We start from the raw sequence: 16,593 nt of genomic DNA on the forward strand, positions 1-16,593 counted from the left end.
TAACTGCTTAACATAGACCTCATGATGACTTAATTCCTGTCCCATTTCGGACGCTTATCCTCTTACCTTCTGTCTCGGCGCGGCAGGCTCCCGCGGCGGCAGAACGGTTTACTTTCGATTCGCCGGCCTTGATGAGGCGTCCTCTCCCTCTAGGGATTTTCTCATACCCAGGCCCCACGTTGGGCGCCACGTTGTCCCGACCTGCAGGATCGACAACGGAAGACCTGGGGGAGAAATAGGGGCTCGGGGGGACAGGGGTACGCGAGAAATGGAGACAAGACAGGAATCTGATCAAGTCTCTCTTTATTGAAGGTAACAGCTTGTATATATAGATTTAGGCACATCAAAGAAACACCCGGTCTCCCAATATGGGGACCGACCAATCAGAGGTTACTTCGTCATGGCGGGCTGTTTGAGAAATCGAAACTTAAACTTAAACAATAGAATCGAAACTTTAAGCGTGGCCCAGGGGCAGCCAGGTGCAGACAAGCCCGGGCATGTCTGGGCGGGTCCGGGCAGGCCGGCCCGGACACCCTGTCCCACTCAACTTGCTTACTGCAGGAGGCTTTAATCAGCAGCTGAACCTTATGGGAGTCAGCAGGTGGCAGCAGGCCTCGGAGTGCCCTGGCTTTTTGCAGAGCTACTTGAGACCCAGTACTGGTGGCAGCCATCCTCAGTTTGCAACGTGGCCTCTCCCACTCACCTCCATGTACAGCACAGGCAGCGACCAACCATGAATCATTTTGTAGCTCCTACCAGGTACCCCACTGCCAGTCACAGGCAGTGGCTGACCTGGGCCTGCACTGGAGTCCCTCCCAAGAGGCCCCAGAACCAACACACTTGGAGGTGGGCTACAGACCACAGCAGAGCACCACTCAATTAGCCCCACAAGCAGCACACAAAGGGTGGTCTCAACAGGCACCAGAGACCATTGGGGTGAATCCCACTCTATGGGGTAAGCCCCCTGCACAGCACCCCATCAGCTGTGGGTGTGGGCATATCCCACAACCAGTCAGCCTGAGGGTCACCACCACCCACTGATGTGCCAATAGCAATCAAAGTTCAACTGTAACAGGAGGGCACATACAACCCACACACTCCTGGAGCACCCAGCACAGGTGACCAGGGAGACTGTGCCACTGAGCCCCACAGGACCCATATTACATAAGGCCACCGACCAAGACTGGGAGATATAGCAGCCCTACCTAATACATAGAAACAGAGAAGCAGCCAAAATGAGGAAACAAAAAAATGAGTCCCAAATGAAAGAACAGGAGAAAACTCCAGAAAAGTAACTACAAATGGAGGCAAGCAAACTACCAGATATAAAGTTCAAAATAAGTTATAATGATTCTCAGGAACTTAAACAGAGACATAGCAAGCATAAAAAAGGACACAGAAACCATAAAAAAAGAACCAGTCAAAAGTGAAGAATACAATAACTGAAATGAAGAATGTACTAGAAGGAATCTCCAGCAGATTAAATGAAACAGAGGATTGAGAATACAAGGTAGCAGAAAACACCCAATCAGAACAGCAAAAAGAAAAAAGAATCAAAAAAAAAATGAGTATAGTTGAGATCTCTGGGACATCAATCATTAACATTCACATCATAGGGGTACCAGAAGAGAGAAAGCAAGGGATTGAGAATCTATTTGAAGAAATAACGACAGAAAACTTTCCTACTGGTGAAGAAAATAGACATACAAGCCCAGGAAGCAGAGAGTCCCAAAAAAGATGAACCCAAACAGGCCCACACAAAGACACATTATAATTAAAATCACAAAGGTTAAAGACAGAGAAAAGTCTAAAAGCAGCAAGAGAAAAGCAGATACCTACAAAGGAGCTCCCATAAGACTGTCAGCTGATTTCTCAACAGAAATTTTGAGGCCAGAAAGGATTGGCATGAAACACTCAGTGATGAAAAACAAAGACCTACAACCAAAGGTACTCTACCCAGCAAAGCTATCAGACTAGATGAAGCAGAGGATTGAATCAGTGATTTGGAAGACAAGGTAGCAGAAAACAGATAGGAGAACAAACAGCTTCTCCGATAAGAAAAAGCTAAACGAGTTCATCGCCACCAAACTACTATTGCAAGGAATGTTAGAGGAACTAAGTTAAGATGGAAAAATAAATAATATGAATAGTAAAATGGCAATAGCTACATATTTATCAACAATTACTTTCAATGTAAATGGATTAAATGCTTAATCAAGACATAGGAGGGCTGAATGGATAAGAAAACAAGACCCTTATATATGCTGCATACAAGAGACTTACTACAGATTGAAAGACACAAAGTGAAAGGGACAGAAACAGTTATTTCATAAAAATGAAAACAAAAAAGCTGGGGTAGCAAACTAACACCAGACAAAATAGACTTTAAAACAAAGGCTATAATAAGAAAGGATCCAGTAATCCCATTTCCTGGTATTTATCCGAAGAAACTCAAAACACTACTTCGAGGGGACGTGTGCATCCATGTGTTCATTACAGCAGTGTTTACAATGGCCAAGATGTGGATGGACGAATGGATAGAGGAGGTGGTACATACATACAATGGAATACTGCTTAGCCATGGAAGGGAATAGGTTCTTGCCATCTGTGGTGGCAAGACCTGGAGGGTACTGCGCTGAGTGCGGTGTATCAGACAAAGAAAGATGCAATGTGATTTTGCTTATATGTGAAATCTAAAAAACAAAATAAATAAAACAGAAAGACTCATAGATACAGACACATTTTGATGGTTGCCAGATGTGAGGGGAGTTGGGGAGGTGGGTGAAAAAGGGGAAAGGGATTTAGAAGTACAAATTGGTAGTTACAAAGTAGTCATGGTGATGTAGGGTACAGTATAAGGATTATAGTCAATACACTATAGTAACTATGTATGGTATAAGGTAGGTACTAGATTTATCAGAGTGATAGATGGGAGGAAAGTCAGGGGGCATGGTAAAAAAGGTGAAGAGATTAAGTACAAATTGGTAATTACAAAACAATCACGGGGAGGTAAAATAAAGCATAAGGAATATAATCATTAATATGGTAATAACTATGTATAGTGCCAGGTGGGTACTAGACTAGCCAGGGGGATCACTTCTTAAATTATATAAAGGTCTAACCATATGCTGTAGACCTAAAGTTAATATAAAATAATATTGAAGTCAACTGTAACTGAAAAATTAAAAAGCGGGGGAAAGGTGAAGGGCAATTAGTGGTCCAAATTTCCAGGTATAAAACAAATAAGTCATGGGGATGTAACATACAGCATAGGAAATACAGTCAATAATATTGTGACAGTGTGGTATGGTGTCAGATGGTTGCTGGACTTATCATGGTGATCACCTCTTTAGGTATATAAATGTTGAATTACTACTGTGTACCCCTGAAACTAATATAATATTGTGTGCTAACTATATTTTTAATAAAAATATTTTGAAAGAAAAAAAAGACTAACTAATGGCATCATTTGATTTGATGGATAATTACAATAGCCACATTCAAAAAAATCTTTATTATAACAACCTAAACAATTATTCCTAAAATCATGCTTAGACAAAACCTGCCTGGAACAGATTAGGTGCAATGTACACAGAGACATATATATACCACCCTTTGGTATAAAATTTTCCAAAAAACAAATGGAGAATATAATAATTTATATTTATAAAGAACAGATGTGTATATAAGCACTGTTATAAAGAACAAAACAAAAACTCAGAAAAAAGTAGTCAGAGTATTACTTCTTACACATAAGGCAACTAATGCCCTAATATCTCAAAATCCTTTACAAAAGGAGATAGTTTAATAACTTCTAGTTCGGGGTTTGTTTGGTTTTTGCTTCTTGTGGTTTTTTTGTTGCATGTTACTATTTTTTCTTCTTTTTCTTTTCATCTACTTCCATTTTAAGCTTAACTTCTTCAGCTGTAAGAGCTCCCAGTTTCTTATTCTTTGCTTTCTTAACCTTTTCCTTGATGGCAGCAACATCAATTTTAGTTTCAGTAGAAGCTAGATAAATTAAAAACACAACATATGTAATTCTTTAGATTTTACCAAATAAAACATAAAGAATATGTATTTAGGACAATAATTTCAGAATGCTGTTATAACTGGAAGGTTATGTTATAAAATATAAAACACCTGCCATCTGCCTAAAGGAAAATTAGAAATTGCTTTAAGAGGAAAAAAAATCATAAAGTACTGTAAAATTACATTAGTGCAAGTATACATGAAAATGGCATTATAGTTCAGCTATTTGAACCAATTACTGGATTCAACTATATTAAAACCACATTTTTCCCCACAAATGATACTTAAAATTAGATTACGTTTACTTACATTCTTTTCAATATTTTGGAACTTTAGAGCACTCATTAATATGCCAATTTTCCATCTTGCATGTTAAACTAATTTAAAATTACATTTCATGAAGAATATTACATGTAGTGTTAGCTTTAATAATTTTAATTAACGAATCATGAAATTATAGGTCAAAATCTATTTCACCTAATACCACATAAAAATAGTTTTCCAAGTATTAGTTCAATGACTAGTAGAATTTTATTTAACAAGATTTTGGTAATAAAAATAATAATCTGAGAGTATCTGAGGTCCTCGTAACAGAGCTATCCAATCAATGCCAAAAGTTTGAATGAAACAGAGAAAGGAAGCAGCGAAAAAATGCAACTTTTTCTTGCCATTTAAGTACAGTATTCAGAGCATAAAAGAATCTGAAGATTAAAGATGTCTTCAAACAAACTACCCAGCAACTTGAGAAGAGATTTAAAGCCTCCACTATAGAACAGCTACATTTTTAGTCCTAATAAACTGAGATTAAACTACTGTTGGACTACCTTCAAAGTATATAACTAATGGATTTTACAAACTGCAAATATGCTTGACATTTTTAACTTTTACACAACCAATGATCTAAATAGTAGAATATATTATTTTTACAGCTGTAAACACTGATGTTATATAAAACACTAAAACAGTAATGCTGTATATGGTTTTGACCAATAGGTCATGTGCAATGCTGCCAATGACACCCCTACCCTCACTGTGCCACTGGCCACTTTGTAGAGTCACTTTGGGAAGAGCACAAAGGTTACCAGTGGGAAAGAAAGTGCACAAGAGGAGGATGAATCAAAATGAGGCTAGGAATGGAGAGGACACGAGTGTTTCCTCCGAGCATCTGTTTAATAGCCCTTGTATAAGACCTTCCTATTATTTGGTTGGTGTCCTTTAGTCCAAGGTGATGAGAAATCCATGCTAACAATATAGGAATCACACTTTAAGCAATAGATCACATGAGTAAAGAGAAGAAAAGAACAACTTCTGATAAGCTCTTTTTGAGAGGCATGATAGCAGAGCTCAAGGGGTCTCACGGCCTTATTTTTATTTTTACAGAGGAGTCACTCCTCTGGTTTTTATCTTTCAAAACAAAGCGCCCTTCCCAAGTACAACCTGAGGTCAGGCGAGGACTATCGGTCTCAGATACTCTTACAAAGACATTAGCTACCACTAAATTATAAGTGACCTCAATCGTCGTTTGTCCCTAAGATAGTGATTAATGAAATTGCTAAGAGAATTAATGAAAGATATGGTTATTTCTTTACTGAACACTCAGAGATTCAGACAAATTCACTTTAGGTTTACTCTTCATGTAACAGACTTTTTTACATCATACCACGAGTTGAAAAACAAGCATTACCTTCCTTAGGTTTCACAACTGGTTTTTCTTTAGGTGGAATAAAAGCTTTGTTTCTTTCCTCTTGTCTCTTACTGAGAGCTTCTGCTTGTTTAGCCTACATTATTAACAAAAAGTATATTAGTAAAACACAATTTATAGCTAAATAAGAATTCAAGCTTCTATGAACTTGGCTCTTAATGTTGTGAGCCAGACATAGTCTTACCTTTATTGCTTCCATTTTCTGTCGCTTCTTTTGACTTGCCTTCAAGAAGTATTCACCACTAGCCAATTCTTTATCAATCTGTTGAAATCAGTATTTACAATTACATCAGAAATAACATAGACGTGTCATTTCCTAAGAAAGTCACAATGTCCTTGAGGTAAAATCTGGTTAATTCATAAAAGGAGTGACCAAAAAAAAAAAGAAGGAAATGTGCTCTAAGCTGAAGGGAATACATGCACAAAAGCATGGCGGTAGGAAAGGAGGTGATGTGTTGATGGAATACACAACTGACTACTTTCAGTTGGGTGGAAGGTCAGTGATTCAGAAAAGTATAAGAGGAAACTAGAAAGACAGTTTTGAAGAAACTTGAAGAAACTTGAATGCCAGGCCTTCAAAGGAGGTAGGATATGACGTAGAAATGACTGAAGCTTCTGAGAAGAGTGAAGAGACCAAAGCAGCATTTTAGAAGGTACAGAAGAATGGAGAAGAGATAAAAGCCTGGAACAAAGGTAGTGGCATGCAAAATGAAAAGCCAAAATTGTCAGGATTTGGTGACTATTGAAATAGTAATTAGAGAAAGCTATAGCTCATTCATTCAATATACAGTCAACATTGATAACTGATCTATCTTATACGTACATAGCATTATTATATCTAAGGCAACATTCTAAACTCTTTACAGTTGTAATCTCTTTACAATTGCTAATTCATTTAATTCTCTTTAACAATTCTTTGAGATAGGTGTTATCATTATCCCCATTCTATGTACAGGAAAACTGAGGCATGCACAGGTTAAAAAAATTATTAGCAACTAAGTGGCAGAATAAATCAATTGAGACATCACTGTTTCAAGAAGCTTACAGCTATAGGGGAGAAAGAAAAGACTATTACTAACTACAGGGTAGGACCATCAGAAGTATAGCCAGGGTTATGGGCACAGGCTTCAGTAACTAAATCACTCCACTTTCCAACTGTCAGTTTCTTTCTGGCTTCACTTTTGTTCCCTTCCAGAGTAGACCTCAGGATACAGCACGTCCACTGTTCACCATAATGATCATCACTCCTTTTTCCCCCTTGACCTTTCATCAAACCTTACCTGAAAAACTCCAAACACAGGCTGTGTAGAAGACAAGACAGTACCCAGAATGGGATGTGTTTATACGCTGAGCACAAAGAACTAGCAGAAAGGGAAGAGTTTCCAAAGGAGGGAATAATGAAGCAAGATCCTTCAGGAGATGGATGAAGACAGAATTAAAAAAGCAAGTAAAGAAAGGATTGATACAGATGGAAAAAAGTAATGCAGATGAGAGAAAAGGAAGTTGAAAGAGTTCTTGCCCAATGGTCTCAAATATTTCAGTAAAATAAAATGCAGTGTCATTTGCTAGGAGTGGGAAGGTGCCTAGAGAATTAAGAGGATATACAGGACTGCCCGACAATACTGAGGACTATCTAACTCAGGTTGGAAACATAAATTATAGTGGACATAATCCAAAGGGATGACCTTCTCCACCCGTTTGGTAACGACATTACGGGAAAGAACTCCAGTTTTACGACTGCTCCAACCAAGTTTTAGAGTTCTGCTGGGCAGGTGTGATGGAAGGAAAAGGGAGCATGAAAGAAAACAATGATGGGCAAGAGAGAAAAGGAAATTTTGGAAAGGAAATAAAGCCAGAAGACAGTTGACAAAATGAGAGGCACTCATAACTTAAAAAAAAGGTAGATAATAAATTTTAAGATTTCAAAACTGGAGCAGTCATATTGCTCCACAGTCACAGAATGATGCTAAAGCAGAACAGAGAGCACTGTGGGTGAAATCTCTAAATTGTTTTGTCCATGGAACACTTACAGAGACAGAAGGGACACCAACCACCCTGATAGAGTTTATGCTCACGATGTGAAACTCCTCACCACCCCCATGCACTTAGCTCAAAATTAGCCTAGTATTTACACTTACCTTCAGTTTCTTCTATCTCTACACACTCACTCACACACACACATACACACACACACACACAAGTGCACACACACGCCACCTAAAATACCCCCAATAAAGTTTCTGACAAAATCAATTATAACAATTTCCCCCTCATGTAACAAAATTCAGCATTTAATACCGACCTGACTTTCTGGTTGTGGTGGTGGGAATGGTGTATACTCTTTCTTAACAGATTTTTTCTTCGGTTCCTTGCGTTTATTCACATTTTTGTGCTTGAACTGTGGCAAAAATCTTTCCCAACTTTGTGATCTTAATTCAGAATCTTTTGCCAACTCTCGTTTAATCATTAATGTCTATAGTCATGCAATGTACAAACAGTGTAAAAATTTTTAATTTCAAAAGTCATAGAGTTGTCAAACTAAGACATTATAAATACTGTTCTTATAAATAATAAAATTAACCAAAGGGGTAACTAATTCTGAGTCTCTTCGGTAGAATTAAACCAATTCCACAAAGAAAAAAATAGGTAATCTGAAACATGCTTAATTAACCAAGCGTCATAAAATCCTTAGAAATTTAGATTAAGAAATGCAGAACTATTAAAATAAATTGAGATGAAAAGGAGGCTAATTCAGCTTTTCAACCATTACTTCACTGAAACCTTAAAATTCAACTTAATAATAGCAGGAACAGTTTTTAGTCATGTTTCCTGCAGGAAGGGAAGCTTTCAGTAGCACCTGAAACATCACAGGGGAAAAAAACAAACTTTCCCATGATCAGACAAAACCAGTATTCTCACCTTTCTCCCACCCCATTTGAATTTTAGAGACATTGGGACATCAGAAGCCGCAAACCAGGCATCAGATGCACAACAAGCTCTCTTTCTCTTTAATGTCCCAATGTACTCAAAATTGTTCTTTCACCTTAATTTAATAGAGTTGTTAACTTAAAGTCATCAAATTTAAGTGGACTGCTCAACAAATACCGATCATAAAACAACTCATTATACCATGGTTACATTTCCAAGTACAGTCATGAACTTTGTGCACACAGGGATATAACAGGTCTCTTTCAAAAGGTTAACACTAAATAATTAGAGTGTTAAATTCCAAAAAACAAAACAAAACAAAAAAAGTTTTAATGCAATTTGAAATACTCCAGGCTTTATTTAATAGAAAACGGCAGAATTCTGAAAGATCATATCTTTAAATATAGTACTTAGGCTCATAATATAAGAAAACTGGATTGGTATCATCTATAACAAATTCCATGAAGCTTGTCTTTGTGTTAGAAATATATAGTACATTACAATGTCCCCATTAATACTGGGCTCCAGAGACCTAAGTTTTCAAGAAGTACGGTATTTCCCTGAAAATAAGACCTAGCCGGACCACCAGATCTAATGCGTCTTTTGGAGCAAAAATTAATATAAGACTCAATCTTATATAAGACTGGGTTTTATATTATAGTAAAATAAGACCAAGTCTTATATTAATTTTTCCTCCAAAAGATGCATTGGAGCTGATAGTCTAGGTCTCATTTTCAGGAAAACATGGTACCTACAGGACTGGAGTAGAGTTGAGGGGGCTGAACTTCACCTCTAATAGCTCTGCTTTATCTGCTTTGTATATTAGATTGTCATTTAAAAAATTTAATTTCAAGACAGGTTTCAGTAGCTAAAAGAAGTCTGACAACCACTGTTATAGCAATATATAATTAACACTCACTTTTATATTATAAATTGGATGAATATTCTTCATAGTATCTAGGACTACTTTTCGAACCTGAAATTTGCAAAGAAAAATGAATTAGTCACTTCGAAAGATTTTAATGAACTAGGTAGACGGTAGACAGGGATTAATATTTTGCAAAATATCCTTCGAACCAGGCAATGGCTACCAAATTGAATACAATAGTTCCTTCAACTGTTCTTGGTGGCTTTTAGAGCTTCCATAATAGTTAACCTCCCTTGGGTACAATGAAGTTTCTCAATAGTACTGCGAAAATTGACATATATAACTAGCACAACACTCTGGATATGCGATTTAGGGGGAAGGCGGCTGGATTTAGAGTCAGAAAACGTGGGCTCAAATAATGGGATGCCCACTTCATATGGGAAAGTCACTTAATTTTCCTGTTCCAGCTTTCTCATTTGTAATATGGAAATGAAAGTACCTCAAGAGTCTATTGCAAGAATTAAGTATGATAGTATATTTAGACTTTATAAAACTATGAAGTATTCACTATATTGCCCCTATGAGAAAAGAGCAGATAATTTGCAAGAATGAGGTCCAAGAAAGTTACTATTAAAGGCTCTCACAGCTAGACCCAGACAACGACAGCAGCAAAAGGCGGTAACTGAAGCAGTACCTGCTCCACAGATTTTCTCGTGATATTTAATTTGGCAAGCTAAAGAAAATGGGCAGGTGAAATATTCAACATTACATTAAATTCCAACAAAGGAAAATATATCTCAAAGGAAAAGAACTTTCCAAACCTATATACCTATATACTGGCTGTATAGGTTACTACAAATAACAAGACCTGTTCAATTCTCTAATATTTGAGCACATGTGTCTCATATGTGCCACAGACTAAGACCTTAAATAAATACTCATTTAAAATTTGTCGTGGAAGGAGTAATGATGTGCAGACCTTCTAACTGACAAATGGATGTCTCTGTAATTGCCAAAAGTTGGCCATAATATGTTAGGGTCCAGGAGTGATGATTCCTTCATATTCTATGAAGTACAAAGTATTTACTAATGGGAAATCAAAGCACATTCTTAAAAAATACAATAATTATAAAACAATATATTATTTAACAAATTATTACACTGTAACCAGTTTATTTAACTTGTTCTCTGCTGAAAATTAACTGAAGATAGTAAGTAGTTCTCACCTCTTTTAAGCCACTAAAAGGTCCAATAGCTGAAACCGTGTTTCCCTGAACCATAATATAACAGTTTGTTAAGAGTTCCAATGCCTATATCAAAAGAACAGTAAGTTGAAATTCAGTTGAAATACACTGAAAAACTAATGACAGAGGAAAATACTCAAGTTTTCTACTGATAAAAAGTACCTTCAATGTAGATCCTTTGGGACCAATAAGACGTTGTCTTCTTTTTACAAATCTTTCTTTATTTCTTACTAAAGAACCTATTTTAATGATGTCACATGCAACATCATCCTGAAGAATTCGTACTGCCTTTTGAAAAAATAAAGAAAATATTCCATCAATATTCTTTACAACTACATTTCTTTTCAAAGCCTACGCTGACAGCTAAGCACAATAACGAAAACTATAGGAGGGAGGGAAACAGGGAGGCAGGCAGGCAGGGATGGATGGATGGATGGATGGATGGATGGATGGATGGATGGATGGATGGATGGATGGGTGTGCAGTGTTATACACTGCCTCTAACTTTGTCACAAATAAAGCAAAATCTCTGTAACTCCAAATTTACCTGTTCAAATGAAACACTCCTTGCTAACAGTTTTATTAGGTCTCTGGCCCTAATGATGATATATGGATCAAAAGTCTTCTTTGTCGTACAAACAGTCATGCTGCCCTCAATCAGGTCCAAGGTTGCACTGACATGCTACAGGGAGGAAACAGCAAGCAGGAGCTGTTTAAAATGAACTCAACTTCAGATAATTACAGAGCCTATCCTAACCTATGAACTATTGTGCATTAAGCTCTCTCTGAAATTCTATCAACTCCCTCCTTAAAGAAGCCGGGTAATTAATATAAAGAATACTTGATTACTCTCATACTTCAAGGAATACAGAAACTCAGACGATCGAAACCATTTACAGTTACTTGGCTTTAGAATACTTTGTACTCACTGGGATAAAGATTATCTCTAGTTTAAAAAAAAACATCAATCCAAATGAGGCCACACTTAAGATCTAAGGTAAAAACGTAAAGCTACATGGCTCCCCTATCCTGGACCTAGCGCTAACCCACCATCTGCTCCTTAGGGTGAGAATGGACTTTCCCTTTCAAACATTTTTCAAGCTGGCTTGTACTAGCTAAATATAAAGTAAAAACAAATTATTCTAGGATCAGAAAGAACCAATAATTGAAAAATTATGCATCAACTCTCAATAGGAAGAACCAAATTTCAACAAAGGAAATAAACACGCTGTTTTCTGACTTGCAAGCATATTCTGAAGAATATTTCAACATAGTGAGTGATCAACATAAGGTGGGGTCTCTATGAGTACACACACACACACACACACACACACACACACAGTCCAATCCCAGAAATAGACAGCTATAAAATAGTGTTTGCAGTTTGCCAAGCCCTCCTCATACCATGGGCACAAATTACTCCAGAGCAGACATGAAATATATTTCATATCACAATCTAGTACACATATACACACTCGTATACATACACATATAAATGAACCAAAAACTTCAGGAAATGATCCTGACCACATGCGATACATTCATTTCTTAAAGACTCCTTATACCCACCAAATGACTTCTGGATCCACTAATGGATTTCAATCCAGTTTGACAAACAAAAACAAACACACTGCTCTAGGCGCACGGCAGCAGCAACAAACAGGGGCAAGTTGGCACACCCACATCTTTCATTTAAAAGGAAAATTAAGCAATTAGACAGGAACATGCCTCAACCCAAACTGCACAGGTGCATGGCAACTGCCATAGCACAGAATAGGCATTCTGAAACTTGGAGTTCACAGGAGTTTCAGACAGTCCATGAAATCTCACCAGTTTTTAAAGGTATGTGAATTTTTCAAAGTAATCTACTACTCACAAAATTGAAAACAAATGAATTACCAGAATAAAGCTTATCTAGGCTGTTTAAAATACCAATGGAATCAAATTAACCCGTTATGCTAGCACCTTACAAAAAAAAAAAAAATCCATCAGCACACATACACTTACATAAAAGTAAAGGTATAAGCAAAAGCAAAACCTCAAAGAAATACATAAAACATACATACATGTTCATTCAAGGCTTTCTGTACCAATGGCCAGCACTCTTTCAAGTAAGCCTCTCTATATTTTGGGAACAAAGTTGCAAAACTGCTCTCCTCCAAGAGTCCTCTAGGATTGTCCTCTTTGGAAAAACCTGGTTCTTTCCAACCATCAGGAACAGTGAGAAGTTCTGATTCATCTAGAGAAAAAAATTTACATACCAGATTTTAACCTACTTTTGGGCAGTTTTTGAACACGTAATATGCATACATTTAAAAACTTTCCATACTCTTCTTGCATTTCTTCTTATGCTTTTTAGATTATTCAACAAAAAACAGGCCTCTATCATCATCAACACAAAATTATCTGTACAGGGTTCAGATAAGACCAAGGTTCATAAGACAAAGGTCCTTAAGGGCAGGGACCCTCCTTGGATCTACCATATATGCTTGACAGATATTGGATACTCAAGAAATTTCTAATGCACTATACTACGTTAGAGTTGAAACCTGAGTATGTGTACATATATTCTTATATGTATTTGCATGTGTGCATGTGCATAAAACTTTTAAAAGCTGATATTGTGGTATATGCTTTCAGTTAATAATCACTGGTACAGGGTTCTAGGTTTTCCCGTTTTCATGTGCCTCTTTCTGTATACCCTTCATGACAACTATGAGAGGTAGAAAAAAAACAGGATTATTTTCCACATTTCATAAAAGACATTCAGTCCAAAAAGATTAGTTAGACTTGCCTAAGGGGAAGGGTCATAAATTATCTCCCACATCATTTATTAAAACTCTTGGTCCTGAATTTTAGGAACCTTTTAAATCCAACAGCTATACTTTAAATCAGCACTGCTCAAAGGGATGATCCGTAGACCTGCACCATCAGCATAAACTGAGAGTGTTAGAGATGCAGTTCTTGGCCTCCACTGCAGACCTACTGAATCTGAATCTCAGGGATGAGATATTCGTCCCTGATTAGAGAATCTGTTTTAACAATCTTATTAGGAGATTCTTATGCCTGAGAAGCAGGTCCACGTTATCCACCCCAGTAAGCTAAACGTGCTTTCTGTTTCTTATACTGACATCCATTTTGCTATTTCTAGTTCAAATCACTGATGATTAGATAGTCTTCATCCATCATTCACTTCCCAATATTCTAAAAAAACCCCAAAACCCTCAAAATCTACAACGGTCATTACTTAAAATGCACATCTGACCAAGTCTTTACCCAATATAAATGCTTCAACGACTACGGAAAAAAAAAAAAAAAAACTGGTGAAAAATACACATGTGAAAAAATGTGCAACCTCATTAGTAGTAAGGAAAGCTCAAATTAAAATCTCAGATTTCATGTTATAATTACCAAAATGACAAGAAATTCAAAATTCACATAATTCCAAGTGTTAGTGTGGGTGAAGAGCAATGAGAACTCTCATCCACTGCCAGTGGGAGTATAAACTGACACACTTTGGCAGAGGTTTAGCATCACCTGCACATACCCTACACTTCAAGGATTCCAATTCCATGTTTATAACCTAGAGAAACTCTTGAACATGTAAACCAGGAGGTATGTACAAAGATGTTTATAGCATTATTTATAATAGCAAACAATGGGAGCAACCCAAATGTCCACCGATGGCAGAATGAAAACAAATCAGCATATATTCACATTAGGTTGGTGCAAAAGTAATTGCGGTTTTTGCAATTTTTTTTTTTTTAACCTTTTAAACTGCAGTTACTTTTGCACCAACCTAATACACGGGAACATCACACAATAGTGAAAAGAACAAACTACAGCTTCAAGTGTTGCACCGATTGAATAACAAATAAAACGGTAAGCCTAAGAAGACACAGAGGAAATGCCTACAGTCCTCTTTCCTTCATAGAAAATTCAAAAACAGGCAAAATTAAACAATTTTGTGCATAGGTGATAAAGATTATGAAGAAAAAGAAGAGAGTGATCAACACGATTTAGAAGAGTTACTTCCTGTCTCAGAAAGGGAAAAAAAAAAATGATCTGAGAGGTGCTTGCAGGGGGCTTTTGGGGCATGGTAACGCTTTCTTCTGCCCAATGGTCTGCGCGCTCCTTTCTCACGTGTTGGTTTTACTCTTTAAGCTGTACGTATACTGTCCTCTCCTACGTACGTGCATAAAAACAACAAAACACCTTGGAAACCTTTTTAATGCCTACAGAATGCAGTCAAAGGTTTTTCACACTTCCAGTAAGGCTGGTTCCTCGGGCCCTGGCCTATTTCCCTAGCAGCCCCTCTTCCTGCCATTCATGCTGAAGAAAATGGATTAAAAAAAAAGACTACAAAACAAGAAAGCAATTGACAAGCAGGGCAAAGAGTAGGAACCGTGTCCACTAATGTTTTAGCCATCTGACAAACAGGAATACTTGTAAGTGTTCCGAAAATTCTTCACTACCTGACACACCAGCGTTCAGGACACGGCTGATAGCCCCTGCTCCACATCACCGTCTGCCTCACTTCTTCGTGATCAGCGTTCACTCAAGTACATAACGACCTCCTTCCCCCGCATCCTTCATTTTGTCCACGACGACTTCCAGCCATCGCCGCGGGTACACGGTCCCGCAGTGCCCGCCACAATTTCCTAATCCTCATCGTTTTACAGAAGGTGTACGCCGCAACACCTTCCCTTCAGAGGCACCTCGTAAGCGCGATTGGTGAGGAACACGTGGCCGACACCATATTGGCCTGAGGTTTGGCAAGCCGGGCCAATACCTCCGACCGTCAGCCCTTACCGGTACTCAACGTTAGAGAACAGACTCAAGACGGCACGACATTGCACGTTCCCAGCAAGCGAGAGAAAACAAGCGCAACTCAACATCCAAAGCCAGGCTTCGATTCTCCCACAACGTTACCTCGGTCCTCCGGCTTCGGCTTCTGGTTACGAAATTCACGTTTCCCAGGCGCTGAGGCTGACCCGTTGGATTTGGAGGGCGCCATGTTTAAACTGCTTTCCGTGTTACCGGAAGTGAAACGGTTCTTAAATCCTTCCGGCTAATGTCCCTGTAGTCAAAATGAGTTCCGCAGAACTCAGACGAGTGGATCTGCGCAGTCTCCGTGTGTGCGTACGCTAGAGCCCGAGTCATTTGCACAAAACTACACCGTTTTTCTTACGTGGCCCATGGAGAGCCGGAGACTTTTCTCGGATGCACTGCAACCACAGAGTTTGACTGCATGCTGGGAATTGTAGTTTAGCACTGTGTGCAAGTTGGAGACCGTTTTATCCATAGTTGTCCGGTGGCCTGAAGAGTCTAACCCGGACCACCGACTCCAGGGTTTGGCCGCAAAGTGCAACCTATGATTGATGTCACTCATTCGATAAGTATTTATACCGTATGATCGTCAAATATGTGGTAGGCGTTGGGAGGAGGTACGAGAATGACAATACGTGGGTCTTGATGGCAGCAAGTTGACAGTAATAACTACCATTTAATGTGAGACCACTTTGTGCGAGGCACTTTATGGGTATTATTTCTAATCCTTAAAACAAAATCAAAGTTGTAACGTAAGAAAACCAAAGTTAAAACAAGATGGATAATTTTTTGGAAGGTAAGTTTTCAAAGTTCTTGTTTCTGGTGGTGATTTTCTGGGGTCTTGGTATTTCTCTTTCTAAGCCAGACGGATGTCATTAAGCAAAACTTCTGAAGTATTTCACCTAATACTTCAGAAAAAAAGGAATAATAATAATAATAATAGTTGGTTATGATAATCTAGGAAAAGCTACAGGAAAAAACACTGTCATAGG

General features: G+C 38.0%; 1 protein-coding gene across 1 annotated transcript; it reads right to left on the minus strand.

Annotated features, from left to right (window-relative positions):
* Nucleotides 1-286: 286 nt before the first annotated feature.
* KRR1 (KRR1 small subunit processome component homolog) lies at nucleotides 287-15,814 on the minus strand. The gene is made up of 10 exons (XM_081059888.1): nucleotides 15,704-15,814; nucleotides 12,838-13,010; nucleotides 11,319-11,453; nucleotides 10,934-11,059; nucleotides 10,754-10,837; nucleotides 9,579-9,635; nucleotides 8,034-8,204; nucleotides 5,916-5,993; nucleotides 5,714-5,807; nucleotides 287-4,008 (listed from the first exon to the last, which is right to left on the minus strand). The coding sequence occupies exons 1-10, from the start codon at nucleotides 15,786-15,788 to the stop codon at nucleotides 3,869-3,871; spliced, it is 1,143 nt and encodes a 380-aa protein (XP_080916014.1). The 5' UTR covers nucleotides 15,789-15,814; the 3' UTR covers nucleotides 287-3,868.
* Nucleotides 15,815-16,593: the final 779 nt, after the last annotated feature.

Source organism: Rhinolophus hipposideros (assembly GCF_964194185.1).
Source record: "Rhinolophus hipposideros genome assembly, chromosome: 9".
NCBI lineage: Eukaryota > Metazoa > Chordata > Mammalia > Chiroptera > Rhinolophidae > Rhinolophus > Rhinolophus hipposideros.

Bases quoted from the DNA above. Each gene is read 5' to 3' on its own strand.
- KRR1 (XM_081059888.1), bottom strand. From the start codon at position 15,788: ATGGCGCCCTCCAAATCCAACGGGTCAGCCTCAGCGCCTGGGAAACGT. The intron at 9,636-10,753 runs GTGAGAACTACT...TGCAAATTTCAG, and splicing joins CTTTTAGTGGCTTAAAAGAG to GTTCGAAAAGTAGTCCTAGA. The intron at 4,009-5,713 runs GTAATGCTTGTT...TAATTTATCTAG, and splicing joins AGTTGTGAAACCTAAGGAAG to CTTCTACTGAAACTAAAATT.